This window comes from Fusarium phalaenopsidis, assembly GCF_050370095.1.
Source record: "Fusarium phalaenopsidis strain FUZ10S chromosome Unknown contig_32302, whole genome shotgun sequence".
Classification (NCBI taxonomy): Eukaryota; Fungi; Ascomycota; class Sordariomycetes; order Hypocreales; family Nectriaceae; genus Fusarium; species Fusarium phalaenopsidis.
The window spans coordinates 2,821,272-2,835,031 of NW_028145405.1; the positions used below are offsets into that span (position 1 = coordinate 2,821,272).

General features: G+C 52.9%; 5 protein-coding genes and 1 non-coding gene across 6 annotated transcripts; 3 read left to right on the forward strand and 3 right to left on the reverse strand.

Moving 5' to 3' along the window:
* Window positions 1–2,876: 2,876 nt before the first annotated feature.
* On the forward strand, window positions 2,877–4,208 carry LRP88_08244 (questin oxidase family protein; the record flags this gene model as incomplete). The annotated part of the gene is made up of 3 exons (XM_083244753.1): window positions 2,877–3,366; window positions 3,422–4,054; window positions 4,102–4,208. The coding sequence occupies 3 exons, from the start codon at window positions 2,877–2,879 to the stop codon at window positions 4,206–4,208; spliced, it is 1,230 nt and encodes a 409-aa protein (XP_083099247.1).
* Window positions 4,209–4,671: 463 nt separating this feature from the next.
* LRP88_08245 (Rad17 cell cycle checkpoint protein-domain-containing protein) lies at window positions 4,672–7,236 on the forward strand (the record flags this gene model as incomplete). Its single annotated transcript, XM_083244754.1, has 1 exon — window positions 4,672–7,236. One exon carries the CDS (start codon window positions 4,672–4,674, stop codon window positions 7,234–7,236), a length of 2,565 nt encoding a protein of 854 aa, XP_083099248.1.
* Window positions 7,237–7,707: 471 nt separating this feature from the next.
* On the reverse strand, window positions 7,708–7,809 carry LRP88_08246. The gene has a single exon. It is a non-coding gene; the product is annotated as a tRNA-Leu (tRNA).
* Window positions 7,810–8,585: 776 nt separating this feature from the next.
* LRP88_08247 (SGNH hydrolase-type esterase domain-containing protein) lies at window positions 8,586–9,587 on the forward strand (the record flags this gene model as incomplete). The annotated part of the gene is made up of 4 exons (XM_083244755.1): window positions 8,586–8,796; window positions 8,921–8,966; window positions 9,018–9,206; window positions 9,308–9,587. The coding sequence occupies 4 exons, from the start codon at window positions 8,586–8,588 to the stop codon at window positions 9,585–9,587; spliced, it is 726 nt and encodes a 241-aa protein (XP_083099249.1).
* Window positions 9,588–9,742: 155 nt separating this feature from the next.
* Window positions 9,743–11,068, reverse strand: LRP88_08248 (uncharacterized protein; the record flags this gene model as incomplete). Its single annotated transcript, XM_083244756.1, has 3 exons — window positions 9,743–9,772; window positions 9,833–10,990; window positions 11,051–11,068. 3 exons carry the CDS (start codon window positions 11,066–11,068, stop codon window positions 9,743–9,745), a joined length of 1,206 nt encoding a protein of 401 aa, XP_083099250.1.
* Window positions 11,069–11,855: 787 nt separating this feature from the next.
* On the reverse strand, window positions 11,856–12,796 carry LRP88_08249 (Tim17/Tim22/Tim23/Pmp24 family protein; the record flags this gene model as incomplete). The annotated part of the gene is made up of 5 exons (XM_083244757.1): window positions 11,856–12,232; window positions 12,302–12,432; window positions 12,494–12,520; window positions 12,583–12,698; window positions 12,764–12,796. 5 exons carry the CDS (start codon window positions 12,794–12,796, stop codon window positions 11,856–11,858), a joined length of 684 nt encoding a protein of 227 aa, XP_083099251.1.
* Between the last annotated feature and the right edge of the window lie 964 nt (window positions 12,797–13,760).

The window sequence follows — 13,760 nt, forward strand, 5'->3', positions numbered from 1 at the left end:
GATCAATGTGGCATCTGATCGTTTCACGGTGCTGCGCAAGATATCATCTGGGAGGAGGTAAACTCGGAAGGCGCCTCGCTCCGAAGTCCGCTGGGGGACGCGGAATTCGAGCTTGATCCATGATGCTTCAAGTAATTTCATGCATGGTGCGAGCTTTCGAGACTTTCTTAGTGATGATTGCACGTTTTGGGGAAGGAATCGTTGTTGAGTGTTAAGGTTGAGATGGAATAGCGAATCCGGCAATGAGTCAAAGGTCCTCCAATCGCCAAGTTCATCGAGAGACCAAAGTTCCGAGGTCAAAGAGCATTCCTCTTGAGAGACTGACAAACATCCAGCGGGTATGAAAACTGTACTTTGAGAATGCATCGTGCATCAGACTGATAGCAAGACAGTCAGACAGGACGGCGGGTCAGTCGAGTCCGGTGCAAGCGAGGGGAACGAATGATGTCAAGTGTCCACATGAGCTGCAAAACCCAAAAGGAAGAACACAGGATTGGCTCCTCGGAGTCTTCGTTGGTGTGAGTGATGGAGTAGGTAGGTAGGTAGGCAGAGGTGTCAAGGTGCAGACGGATGCCTAGGAGTGTGGAGGTTGTGATACACCGTGCTAGTGAATCAGAGCACTGTGCGTCGAGGCAAATCTTGAGGAAAGCACAACCGAGTCAATGGCATTGTTCAGGCATCGGCTCAGTCCTCGTAAAAACAGCGCGTACTTCTTCAGATTGATGGCATTCCGAATAAAGCGATGAATTTAGATGAAAGGGAAAAATCTGACACGCCATTCTCAAGTGACCAACACCAGGCTCTTTTATCAGGGGCTCCCCCAGTGTGCAGCAAGTCACATGATCTCGGTCAGCAACGATGATGGCGGCAATAACACGCATTGGGAAAGGATTAGTGCATTGCATCCTTCAGCTACCTATGCATGGTTGATATCTATGTGCTCTTCCTCGGAGGGTGCTCGCTGTCCATGCTCGAGTCGATATGCTTCTCAAGGATAAACATTCAAGGCCAATCTTCATGAAGTAGCCTCCCACCTTCCAAGAAGCCCAACGTCAAATGCCTTGAACTTCCTCTCCTGAGCTGGCAGCAGGTGGCTGCTGGAAGACAGGCAATCCTCGGCTGCCCTGATGGCTGAGATGGGCAAACTGATTTCTTGAACATCCGAGATCATGGAGGTGGTCAACTTCTCGCCCTCATCTACCGGGATCTGCCTGTAGAGCATCTTCATTGCCGTTTTGCTGCCAGTGGCAGAAGTAGAGGCGTACACAACATTTGGGTTCAGAACCCAGAGAAAGAGATTTGTCTTGGTTTCGTCTGTCTCTGCACTTTCCGGGCCCAGAATGTGTGGCGTGATGATAGACTTTGAGGATCCTGACCGGGAAATTGTTGCCAGAAGAGTGGCTGCCAGGCACTCAGAACTACTAGGCCGGGGGCTCGGTTTGATGGTTTGGCAAGTGATCTGCCATTTGAACAGCGTCACGGATGATGCCAGAATGTTGAATAGGCCAACCTCAGTCTGGCATTTCTGACAAAAGACATGAAGAAACTTCTTGGCCTCGTTGTCATCCAAGGCCAGAGAGGAGAGGTCGAAGCCAGCATCCACAGTTGAGGACGAAAACTACAAGGTGTAAGCAGCTAATCGATAGTCCAGGATACATCAACATTGTTCCTGTAAGCAAATGTGCCTCCTATTAATCTCCTGTTTCCCATATCTTTGAGAAGCCGGATGAAAAAGAGTGGCTGCGTCTTCTAGGTCACGCAAGGAACCCGTTCGGTAAAGAAGGTTTCCAGGAGATTACCAGCCCACGGGATGGGAACGACGATGCATTCATCTTGGGGAGTTGTATCGATGGCCAGATCACTGAAAGGTTGGGTATACCGACATGGACATCTTCTTTCTCCCCAGTCTGGAGGCTGGGACCGGGTACAGGCGAGGTCAAGCATGGAACAAAAGCAGTCGCGTCAGGATCGCTACTTACCTTGACACCTTTACAGTCCGATTCCGAGAAGAGGAATGAGGTGAGGTCGACGAAACCAATGCCCGGCTGGGCAGATATAGCATGATTGGCGCCGTAACCCTTGCTCGCCAGCGATTCAGGATCTTGCTGGTCGTGGTCATGGGGTTTATGACAATGCCAAAACTCCATCATCTCAGCCCAGTTCTCGCTTGGCAGATCTTTCCAGGCTTTAATGGCGTGCTGCGTGACGAACTCGTTGTCGCAATTACGACAGCCTATCCGCGAGCCAGTCTCTATATCGACTGAGGTCCATGGCAGGGCTTGATTTTCCAGGGAGAAGCGGGCGGGCCTTGCCTCGGCTGGAGACACGGGCAGTCTCCAGGACAGAGCGGGGCGTCCATTTGTCGCCACCGGAAGGGCCGCAGTGAGGGCGACCTGTGCCGGGAGGGATATAGATTCTGTCTGCCCTTGATGGGTTACTTGAAGGCGTCGGCCATCATGTGAGATTTCTGCCTTGGTGGACGAGTCGGGAGGCGATGACAAGGACGCGACAACCGATACTTGTCTGATATTTGACAGAAGCTCGGCGTATATCGATATGTCCTTTGAGGATGCCATTGCGAGAGAGCAAAGCGTATGTCGACGCGAAGAGTCGTGATGTTCAAGATGAGATCACGCGACGCCAGACTGCAGATTGATAATCCACTGCCGCTTGGTCCGTGCACGCGTCACTGAGTGACAGGGCACCTGAGGGTCCCCAAAGGAAAAAGCTTGCCCCGCCATTTTGTTAGTGTCCGTTGAACGCCCCCAACGGAACCGGCGCCGGCCATTTCTACGGCTCACTTGGACGTCATTGTGATTCTGCCTCTCTCATTATCAGATCACACTCGTATCAGTTCCACATTCTCATTTCTCACAATGGCTGGTCTCTTATCACAGGTTCCCATCGTGAACCGACTCTTGGGACTGGTCTCAGCCCGTCAGTCGATTGATGTCCCCCCGGTCGAGGTTCACTCGATTGAGACAGACCCGGACAGAAGGGCGAGATGTCTAAAGCATCTGTTGAAGGCCAATCATGCTAACTACTCAATCGTCTACCACAATCTTGAGTTCGACAACCACAACCCTCATGTCCTCAGCTCGGCGTACCTCCTTGGGGCAAGTGTCTCTCACCTGAATGACATTTACGACAAGCAGATTGTTGAACTCGAGCCATGGGTGCCTTCACCTGCTGAGATTGGTGACGATGATTGGGAGGAGCTTCGAGGGGACCGAAGATACCAGCGTGCCTTTGTCGACTATTTCGAAGACAAGCTTGTCATGCGCTTCAACTATGACTGGCGGCAAGAGTTGGTCCATTACTTGTTCACGGGCGACGAGCCATTGTGGCATGGTCTAATTGGTGGCCGTATGACTATTCTTTCATCCAAGGACTTACGAATTTCATTAACTAACCTTAACAGTTGGACATCCTCTCATTCATCTTGGATATGCCATTGAGATGGACTGCAAGGAGGTTGCGATGGAGTCACTAGGCCTCGCTTGCGTGCAGTACAACTTCTTCCACAAGTACCTTGACAACAAATCATACACCAAGAAGGCTTCCTTCACCTCCGACTCACCGCTTCAGCTGCTCATCAAGATGACCAAGGACGAGCGGTTCAATGCTCTACCAAAACACCCCGATCTCGACGACCTGCCGGAGATCTTCGAAAAGCACGAGGACCTGATCCTGGAGTACTGGAATGCCTGGGAGATTAATGATCCTCTCAAGCAGTTTGAGATGTCTCAAGAAGCTGCAGTGGCTATACTGGTTGCCACTGTTCAACCGGGAACTCATGCCTTCGATTTCTTCCTTGTCCATCTCTTGACCACGAGTCATGCTGTTCGAATTCTGCTACCTTTCTTCCCGAAAGAGCACCACATCACTCTTGTCCGAGAGTGGTGGCTTCTAGTGCTGGCCGTCTTTATCGTCAGGGGCCGACCTCTGCCCAATCCGGACAATGTGGACAGCGACCTGAAAGGCAGGCACTGGAAATACGTCGTGGACAAGGCTCTGAACTCATCTTGGGCCACTGATTCTCACTACGTCAAAGGTTAGGCAACCATCTCTCATGTTTGAGCAATGACTAACGGGCGACAGCTATCCGCGCTATGAAGGAGGCGTCGAAGACCTGGGGTGATGACAACAACCGGTACCTCCTTGCCGCCCTCACATTTGTGGACAACTTTCAAGGATGGACATTTTAAGGGTTGGAAAATGCTTTCAGAATGTCTAGCTACGATATATTGAACGAAAACTGCATCAAGATGGCTACAAACGAATGTATATGCTGGCATTGGAAATGGGCAACGATATTTGCATTGTATTAGTACTAAATACTCAAATAATGGTTTGAACAAAGGAGATTAAACTATCATCATAAGAAAGAACTATTTTATGCCAATACCGTCTGCTCACCGTCAAACTATCCGTGTCGTTTGTATCAGTGAGCAACTGTTGAGAGCCCTGCTGAGATCATGGAGTGCGAATTCTCCACAAACACTGTGCTGCGGGTCCCTAGCGCATCGACAGCCCGTTCACGACGCCATTACTTCGAGACTCAGCATCTTCATCAGCTTATACGGCAATCACCTTTTCGAAGCTTTCCGGGCCAATCGCGCAGTCTTTCAGTCGCGGTATGCTGTCCCTGCAGATGCATAATTTGCGTTGATGGCTCCGCCCGCGAAGCGCCGCCGGCGGAATGTCGTCGACGCTTCAGACGACGAAGATGAGCCGCCCCGTGCGAACACGCTCACCAACTTCCTGCTCTCCTCGCCGAGCTCGCCCCCAAAGACACGCCTTCCCGTCGCATCGCCGAGCCCGTCCAAGAGCAAGCCCACCACTGGGAAGCTCTCCACGACTACTTCGAACCGCCTGCCTCGTCGACCGCAATCGCATAGGAACGGCACGAGCCCGAGCTCCAAGAAGACCAAGGATATTGGGAAATCAGACGACAAGGGGAAGACTGCAGATCTCAAGACTCTGTTTTCAAATCAGGCACAGCGGGCTGCGAGGTCAGGAAACGGGGATAGGCGGTCCGTTCCTCTCGACGACATAATAAGCGATCCCATCTCGGAGGATGATGAGATTTCGGAGCAGACAGCGGGCACTACGAGCTTGGTCGGCCAACGCGCCAAGAAGAGAATCCGAGGCAGCTCTCAGACAGCTTTATCGGAAGCTCCTAGTGCCAGCCAGAAGTTCTTGAGGCCCCCGAAGCCAGAACGCCTAGCAGCAGCTGATGAGGACCTGCGTCCTTGGTCAGAACGCTTTGGGCCGAAGAATTTGGAGGAGCTGGCAGTGCACAAGAAGAAGGTTGCGGACGTTAGAAGATGGCTTGAGGACGTCATGGCCGGGCGCATGCGACAACGCCTCCTCATCCTCAAGGGCGCGGCCGGGTCTGGCAAGACGACGACTATGCGGCTTCTGGCAAACGACATGGGTTGCGAGCTTCTTGAATGGCGAAATCCTACGGGAAGCTCTGGGCTTGGCTTTGTTTCGACATCGGCGCAATTCGAAGAGTTTCTTGGTCGCGGCGGTAAATTCGGCGCCCTAGATACAGACATGGTTGAGCCTTCCACGCAGAACAGTTTCCATGGGACACATAAGAAGGATTCGAAGCGAATCATACTCATTGAAGAGTTTCCCAACACCTTTTCGAGGTCCTCTACAGCTCTGACATCGTTCCGCAACACCATACTACGCTACCTCGCCGATAACACGCCCTCATTGTCCACATTCGCAAAGCCTTCGCGACAAGAACCTGTGACACCCATGGTCATGATCATTTCGGAGACTCTCCTAACCACAACATCTGCCTCGGCAGACAGCTTTACAGCCCACCGACTCTTAGGGCCCGAGATCCTACGGCATCCGGGGGTCGGGGTGATCGAGTTCAATGCTATTGCACCCACCTTATTGCAGAAAGCGCTCGAGTTGATTGTGCAAAAGGAAGCTAGGAAATCCGGCCGGAGGAAAACACCAGGTCCCCAGGTCCTGAAACGCCTGGGTGAAATTGGAGATATCAGGAACGCCGCGTCTTCTCTCGAGTTCCTCTGCTTGAAGGGCGATCAGCAAGCAGACTGGGGCGGCAAGGTGGCATTTACAAAACAAAAGAAAGGCGTCAAAGATGCAATCAAGCTCACGCATGGGGAGCAGGAGAGCCTCGAACTAATATCTCAGCGTGAGGCAAGTCTAGGCATCTTTCATGCCGTTGGAAAGGTCGTATACAACAAACGAGATGAAGTTGCTCCCCGAGATGACAAGGTGGAAACGCTACCAAACTTCTTATCGCACCACTCGAGGCCGAAGCGCTCTGAGGTCTCTGTCGACTCTCTCATCGATGAGACTGGAACAGACACACATACCTTCATATCGGCGTTGCACGAGAACTACGTCCTTTCGTGTGAGAGTACAGATCCTATGGATCTCTCTACTCCAATCGACTACGTCAACGAATGCATCGAGTACCTTTCCCAGAGCGACCTCCTCTCCCCCTCAAGGGACATCTTCTTTGGTGGGAGAGGCGGCTTCTCCGGCCGAGACTCTGGCAGCCATCTCCTGCGTCAGGACGAGATGACGTTCCAAGTCGCCGTCCGCGGCATGCTTTTCGCCTTGCCAAACCCAGTCAAGCGGAAAACATCATACACAAAAGGCACCGACGCGTTCAAGATGTTTTACCCCACAAGTCTCAAACTCTGGCGTGCCAAGGAGGAACTCGAGGGTCTTGTAGATATGTGGTCTGCAAAACTGCTCAAGGGCGAGGACCATGTGGCTACAAAGAACCTCACCGACGGAGCCATCGCGTTCCGTCGCCCACAACAGCAGTCCTCGGCAGAAACATCCTGGATGCATCGCCAGCAACGGAATCGCCCCCCTGTTGCGAAACCTCAGCCAGATGAGGAACACGACAACGCGCCCCTCCTCTCCTTGGGCAGCGCAGCACGCCGTGAGATGCTTCTCGAGCGGCTCCCATATATGGCTCACATTGCCCGCGCCCGCAAGACGTCCAGCTTCCGGCTCCGCGACCTAGAGAAGGTGGTCTCGTTCCAAGGGATTAACGCTCCAGACCAGGACTCTGACGCGGAGGAGGATCATGCACCCGGAGAGGCGTGGGCAACCGATAAGCCATCTGAGGAGGCAAGCCCGCAAAAACGGAGAGCGGGCATTCAGTCCGGCGGTGTGACAGGACTACTGGCTCAGAAGTTGGTGCTGAGTGATGATGATATCGAAGACTAATCAGGGCCAGGGCAGGGCAGGGCATGAACATCACAGTGTACAAGAATAGGATTTTGATTTGATTTGATTTGATTTTGCGATTGGGGCCGGGGCCATGGCAACGGGGACTGGAGCAAAAAGGGTAATACTGGATGGTTTGGGGTTCTCGCGTATACCACATATACTTTCAATCAAGATAGAAGACAGGGCGTATGCATACCTTGCAAGTGGACAAAGCGTTATCACGTTGTGATGCCACAGCTGACTGAAGTCTATATCATGTGTTGAATGCTTGATCAAGGGGGTGAAGTTCTGAACTGTGATGGGTGGAATTGGTGAAGGATAAGCTACCTTACCCAGGGATTGAGTTTATGACTCTGCACATTGGCGTTTTATAACGCGCCACAACCGTTGATGATAATCACGTTGATGGTGAGGCTCAGCAAAAAGAAAAGTCATCCCAAAAATTGCGAATGAGGGCAAAAAATGAATTGATGAGACTGGGACTCGAACCCAGGAGGATTGCTCCATCAGGAATCTTAGGTTGTTAAGGTGACCTTAACCTGACGCCATAACCAACTCGGCCATCTCACCGGAGGTTGTTGAGGGGAAGGTTGCAATTGTGGTACAATCGCCTCACGGTCACGCGCAGGCAGGTTGACAATATCCAAAGCCAGAGTCCAGTTCTTACACCGAGACTCGTATTTCTGCAGGCTTGGGCTTTGATGGTCTTCAATATGATTCACTGCTGTTTCTCTATTCGTAGAGCGTAACTCATATTGAGTGACCCCACGATTGGCTGATGTCGTCGTGGTAAGGCGCATGACCAACTACCCTACAAGGTAGCCCCAATTGAGCTGAGATGGGACAATGAAGAACAACAATGCTTGATTCTTGTTGATATAGATGAGGTGAATAGTGTGTTTCTTGGTTTTTACCTATGCGGTTGTATAATAGGCCGCTCTGGGTACTCAAATACAGTATTGTGGCTGGCGCAAACATTATACGTACTTTGAATTCAGCATCTCGTGCTCACATGTACATGCGTGACCGAAGCGGACAACTTAACAGCTACACAATCAACAGCTAGCCTCGTCAAGCAACTGCGCAAGCCATTCAGAAAGCTGAGAACCAACACTAGATACACTTCACCGGTTCACTATCCCTCCACAGCTTTCACATTACGCGTGTGGCCATCGAGCCTCAAGTCTCCCGGTTCAACACTGCACAGACACCCGCCAAACCAGGCTGTGCTACAGCTGCTGCCTGTCTCGCCCGCTTACACTCACAGTCTCAACGCCATTCACGTTCATCACCCCCACCTAACTCACAATATCCCCGTCACGCATCCTCCGCCCGAATCTCGAATCATGGGGCGCAAGACCCTGCGAATCCTCTGCTTCGGCGACTCCCTGACCTCGGGCTATTTCGCCTGGGGTATGGGCTCCCACCCCTACGCTCTTAAGCTCGAGGATCGCCTCACGGGTGCCTTTCCCGATGTCGACTTTGAGGTGGTCGCTGATGGCCAGCCTGGGGACATTGCTTCCTTTGAACGCTTTCGCAGGAGGATGGAGGCTGCCTGTACGTCAAATTCACTCGTCCAAGCCATGATGCGTGATGGTCTTCACGCCACTACTTAAGCCTAGCTTGAGTGTCTGCATACTTCTCAACGAGCATATAACTAACGATATGCACCTTCACCTAGGGAGCAAGAAGACCTATGACTGGGCCATCATCCTCGGCGGCACTAAGTGAGCTACCTGTCCTCCTTCTCACCGCCCACCTCTGACTTGTGAAAATAGCGACATAGCATACTCCATCCCTCCAGCCCAGATCTTCACAGCCCTCAAAGGCATCTACGACATCGCCCTCAGCAAAGAGCACAAGGTCCTCGCTCTCACCGTCCCTGAGTGCGAGGCCAAGGGTGAGCGAGGCACCCAGTCCAGGAATGAGCTCAACCACATGATCCTCAACAACAAGGACACCAACTAGTAAGTCACAGGACATCTTTGCACCTCCATAATACATCACCCGGATCAATACGGATCAATACCCACCACCAAGCATGGAGAGCCCGGCTGACAGTTGGCAGCTACTCCTTTGACCTCCACGCTCACATCCCCTTTCACTCGCTTTCGGAAGCGGATCGTGAAAAGTACTGGGATGACGGACTGCACCTCCGCGATGATGGCTACGATTGGATGGGAAATCACATCGCCGACGCCCTGATAGACATCCTGCGGCGCGAAGGCACCCTTGGCAGCCCTTCTCAACTGGAATTCGAGGATGACTTCGTCTTTGAAGAGGAGGAGGGCAACCCTCGCAAAATCAGCGAGGGCTACGTCGTCGTTCGCAAGAAAGATTTGGACTAGAGTATTGGCCTGTTCATGATGCCAGTCTAAATCCAAATGAGCCAGCTACGTGGATATGCATTCATTTCATCGTGGAGGAAATGTCCTCGATGCCCAACCCCCCAACGCCGTGCGCAACAATAAGCCTTGATGCTTCTTTCTATCCCTTCTTTTTTTCATACATTGAGATTCACGGCCACGAATTCCTGGGAGATGGACAGTTAGCATCAGGCATAGTAATGAACCAAATGAAAAGGGATACTCACGGGAAACTCCTTTTGCAACGTGTTGGTGACGTTTTCCACATCTTCGGCCAGACTCTCGACGTTGTCGTCCCACTTTCTCATCTCCTTGCCTACAATGATCTCGGCTCTTCCACTGCCCTTCTCGCCCGAAGCCTCACCACCTTCAAACCATACAATGCCGTCAACTTGGTCCATCCTGCCGACTAGACGGCCCTGCTCAATCATTCGAGCTGTGGTCTCCTCCGCCTTGTCGGCATCGAGGCCAAGGAGTGACCCAAGGGCTTCGAAGCGGATGTTACTGTAAAGCCTGGACGCACCCAGGAGGTTGTGCTCCACAACGGCCTTGGCGAGTACCGTGGAACCATCGGAAGTCGTCGCCAGTTGGTGCGGTTGTAGACCCTCGGCGAACTTGTCCACCTCCTCAGGCGACAGGAGTCGGTCGAGGAACATCTTTTCCAGAATCCCAAACTCCTCCAATTGCACTGACCGTTCATCCTTGTACAGGCGACCAAGTGTGCGACTCCTCATGGGGCCGGCGGGGGCCAGGACGGCGCACTTGACGGCCATGCTAAGAGTATGCAGGCGCTCCTCCTCGGCGATGGCGGGGGAGAAGCTGATCTCGTGGTATCGCTGCGAAGCAGAAAGGAAGTCTCGCTTGGCATCCTGGATACGGGCCTGGGACAGCTTGAAGTGCAGGTTCAAGTCCTGGTCTGTCACCAGGTGCATGATGTTCTTGAGCTTGTTGATGTACATCTCGGCAGCCGTCGAGTCGTCCACCTCGAGGTAGTTACGCACGATGCGGACCCACGTACGGGCCTTTTCCTCGTCCGTGACCTTGCGCTGCGAGCTCTCGAGGGGAATCTCGGACAGGGCCTTTGCGGCGTCGAGAAAGTCCTCATTGTTCTCATGGGCGGTAGCGACGAGCTCGCGGATCGTGGCGCCGGCGTCGATGAATGAGGATGACGAGGGTTGGGCGGAGATGGTGTTTAGAGTCCGGGTTCCGACCTCGATCCACATGTCTTCGTTCTTGAGCTCGCGGAGGGTGTTGATAAAGGCGGCGAGAACGGACCTCGTGGCCACGATGCCGAGCGCCTGGTTAAAGATGGAGTCGACGACGGCATTGAGGTCGTCGGTAGCGGTGGCCGGTGAGGAGATCGTCTTGATTTCGGCGAGGAGCTGCTCGTAGAGGGGGCCCTTTTCCCCAGCAGCGGATTCGGCTCGCGAGATTGCCTCGGCGACTTTGGGGTTCGGCGCCATGGTTGTCGGTCGTCGTCGGGGAGATTGATGAGGAGAGGATGGAAGCGATAGGAAGTTGGTGAGCGTGAGTGGAGGTGGAGTTGCCTAGCCGGGCCCCAGCCTGGAAGTTGAGGCTCACTGCAGGCGTCAGTGTGGAGGGGCAAGCAGGGGGGCAGCTTTAGCGGGGTAGCTTGCTTGATTAGCGCCAGATATTGACCGCGGCAAGCTGACCTCGGAACCTGGAAGTCTGTCTGAGACTCCACGCTGAATTAAGGGTCCTGATGGATTCAATATCCGGGGGAAGAGTGTTTTCTTAAGAGATTTGTTAGACAGAAATCTTTCTCTGTCACGGAGAGGCGTTGGTGATAACGTTACCCCATAAAAGCGTAATGCAACAACCCACGTGGACACCTTCAACGGCCAACATTATGTGAAGAATTATCTTCCGTTGCTCATTGCCCAGCATCTACAGCGGATAACACATATTGCTGCTTTCACAACAAAAGGACCCGGGGTTATACGGACCAGAGATTATTCAAGACGTTCGCAGGCATACGGAAACAATGCTGCTCCCAGACCATGACACCGACTGCAAGTCTACTCGGTTATCATATTCCAAAGTCTACAATGCTACCTATAAGACAAGGCCCAGCTGACCATTGAACCTTGAGGTATGGATAATCTTCCAATGTTATGCAAATACCCAGGCAGACATTCATGATGCCTCCCTTGACAACTGCCAACCACGCCTAAAACGCCAACCTAACCAACCCAAGAACAAAAAACACCCCCAACAGCCAACCCCCGTCTATTTGTTATGCCAGAGCAAGGTCCGGAGCGAGTCAAATTCGTTGCAGTCCTTGTAGATGTACGTCATGCTGGACCGCAGGCTCGACTGCAGGTCCTCGGGGTGGTAGCGGAACACCAGCATCACCATGGCCCACGACAGCGACGCAAACGCCGGCCAGGCGTAGTGGCTGATGGTCGAGTGCAGCGGCTCCGAGGACACGAGGGGGAACCCGTGGCCCGGCTTGACTGCGATGCGCGCGAGAGCGAGCATGACGCGCGCAAAGACGTAGATGACGATCTGCTGGTTGACCGACGAGATCTTGCCTGTGCGCTTGGAGCGGCCGCCAAAGACAAAGTAGCCTCCGACGAGACCGCCGACGAACGAGTCGTAGGTACCTATAACATCCTCTCCGTTAGAGCTCAAGAATCCTGTGGTGGTCCATGGTTCCGGCAGCTATGACGTACCCTCCTTGCCAGGCGTAGAGCCAAAGTATTTGAGCGCCAACATGGTCAGCTTGTAGATGACGGCGAATCGCGCTAGATTGCTCGCATGGTGTCTCGTCGCTCGTAATACCAATCCAGCCTTGTGTCGGAATCTGCATCACAATGCGCGTTAGCTCGCACGGGGAGTTTATCTCGTGAGGCGGTCCAACGTACGTTCCGGAGCGGAAGAGGAAGATCATACTGCAAGCAAACCAAGTTAGCGACGTCGCAAACCGTCAAATGTGCGAAAGGGAGATGCTTACACCAGCGCGTGCGGAAACCGCACTTTGGTTCCGTAGACTGCGCCATTGCGCGCCGTCTTGATCAGCGACAAGAGATCATGGTATCGCGGGTCCTTGACGATCTCCTCCAGCGCGTTCTGCCCGAAACCTCCGTCAGCACAGAGTCCCTCCTCCTCGTCGCATCGTATCGATGGGGCAGTACCTTGACAACTTCAATCATCGCCGACGACGCCATCGTGTCCCCCAAGCTCTCGAGCCTCGGCAGAAAGCACCTGGTCCTAATCCGCCAGAGGAAACCTGGCCGTCGCAGGGTCTCGAGCTAGCAGCGGGTGCAAGGGAAAGGGTCGGCAGGGGAAGCCTCTTAGCACATCGGATGTTGTCGTCGTTCGATTCCTCTCGTGAGTTCCACGTGCCAGGGGTAGGATGTTGTAATCGGAGGTTGTTTTCGTAGGTGTCAAGACATTTATCAATAGAGTTGAGCCTCCCATGACTGGATGGGACTCGACGCACGTCACCTGGTCGCGAGCCTCGGATGTTTGGGGTGCGCTCGGCTTGTGCTGCGGAGACGGCAGCTTGAGCCGGCACCCCCCAAGGCCCCGCCGCTGGACGGACGGCTTTAGGGGACGGGGTAGTAGCCAAAAAAAATAGCACACCTCGCGAATAGTCTACGTTTTTAATTTGCCAAACCACAGCATATAAGGTTTATTGTTATAAATATAAGCTCATATGTAAATATTTGAGGAAAACTTTTATTCATTTTGTATCTTTATATATCTAGCTTACTCAAAATTACGTCTGTATGGTCCGACGAAGTTCTCACTGCCTACCTATACTGTGCTATTTTTTCTCGGTCCGGGTGACAGGGTACACTATGACGCAGGGCGGTCTAGGGGATCCATCCACTGAAGGGCTTCTGTGAAGATTTGGAGCACCTCTTTAGCTCGATTTCATGGAGAAAGGGACTTTCACATGTGATCCATTACGGCTCGAAGGAAGCTTCCAATGGCCAAGATCTGGGGAAATGCCACCTCGACTCATGCACGGCCAGATTCACATGTGCAACTGGACAGGCGTAGTTGAGATCCAAGGCAGGTACGTATATATCCCGTATCCAAGGTCTCCATCAAAGACAATCTTAAAGATACAAATGCCTCGAGACCCTCTTCGAATTCAACCCATGCTCATCGTCTCCAATTCCC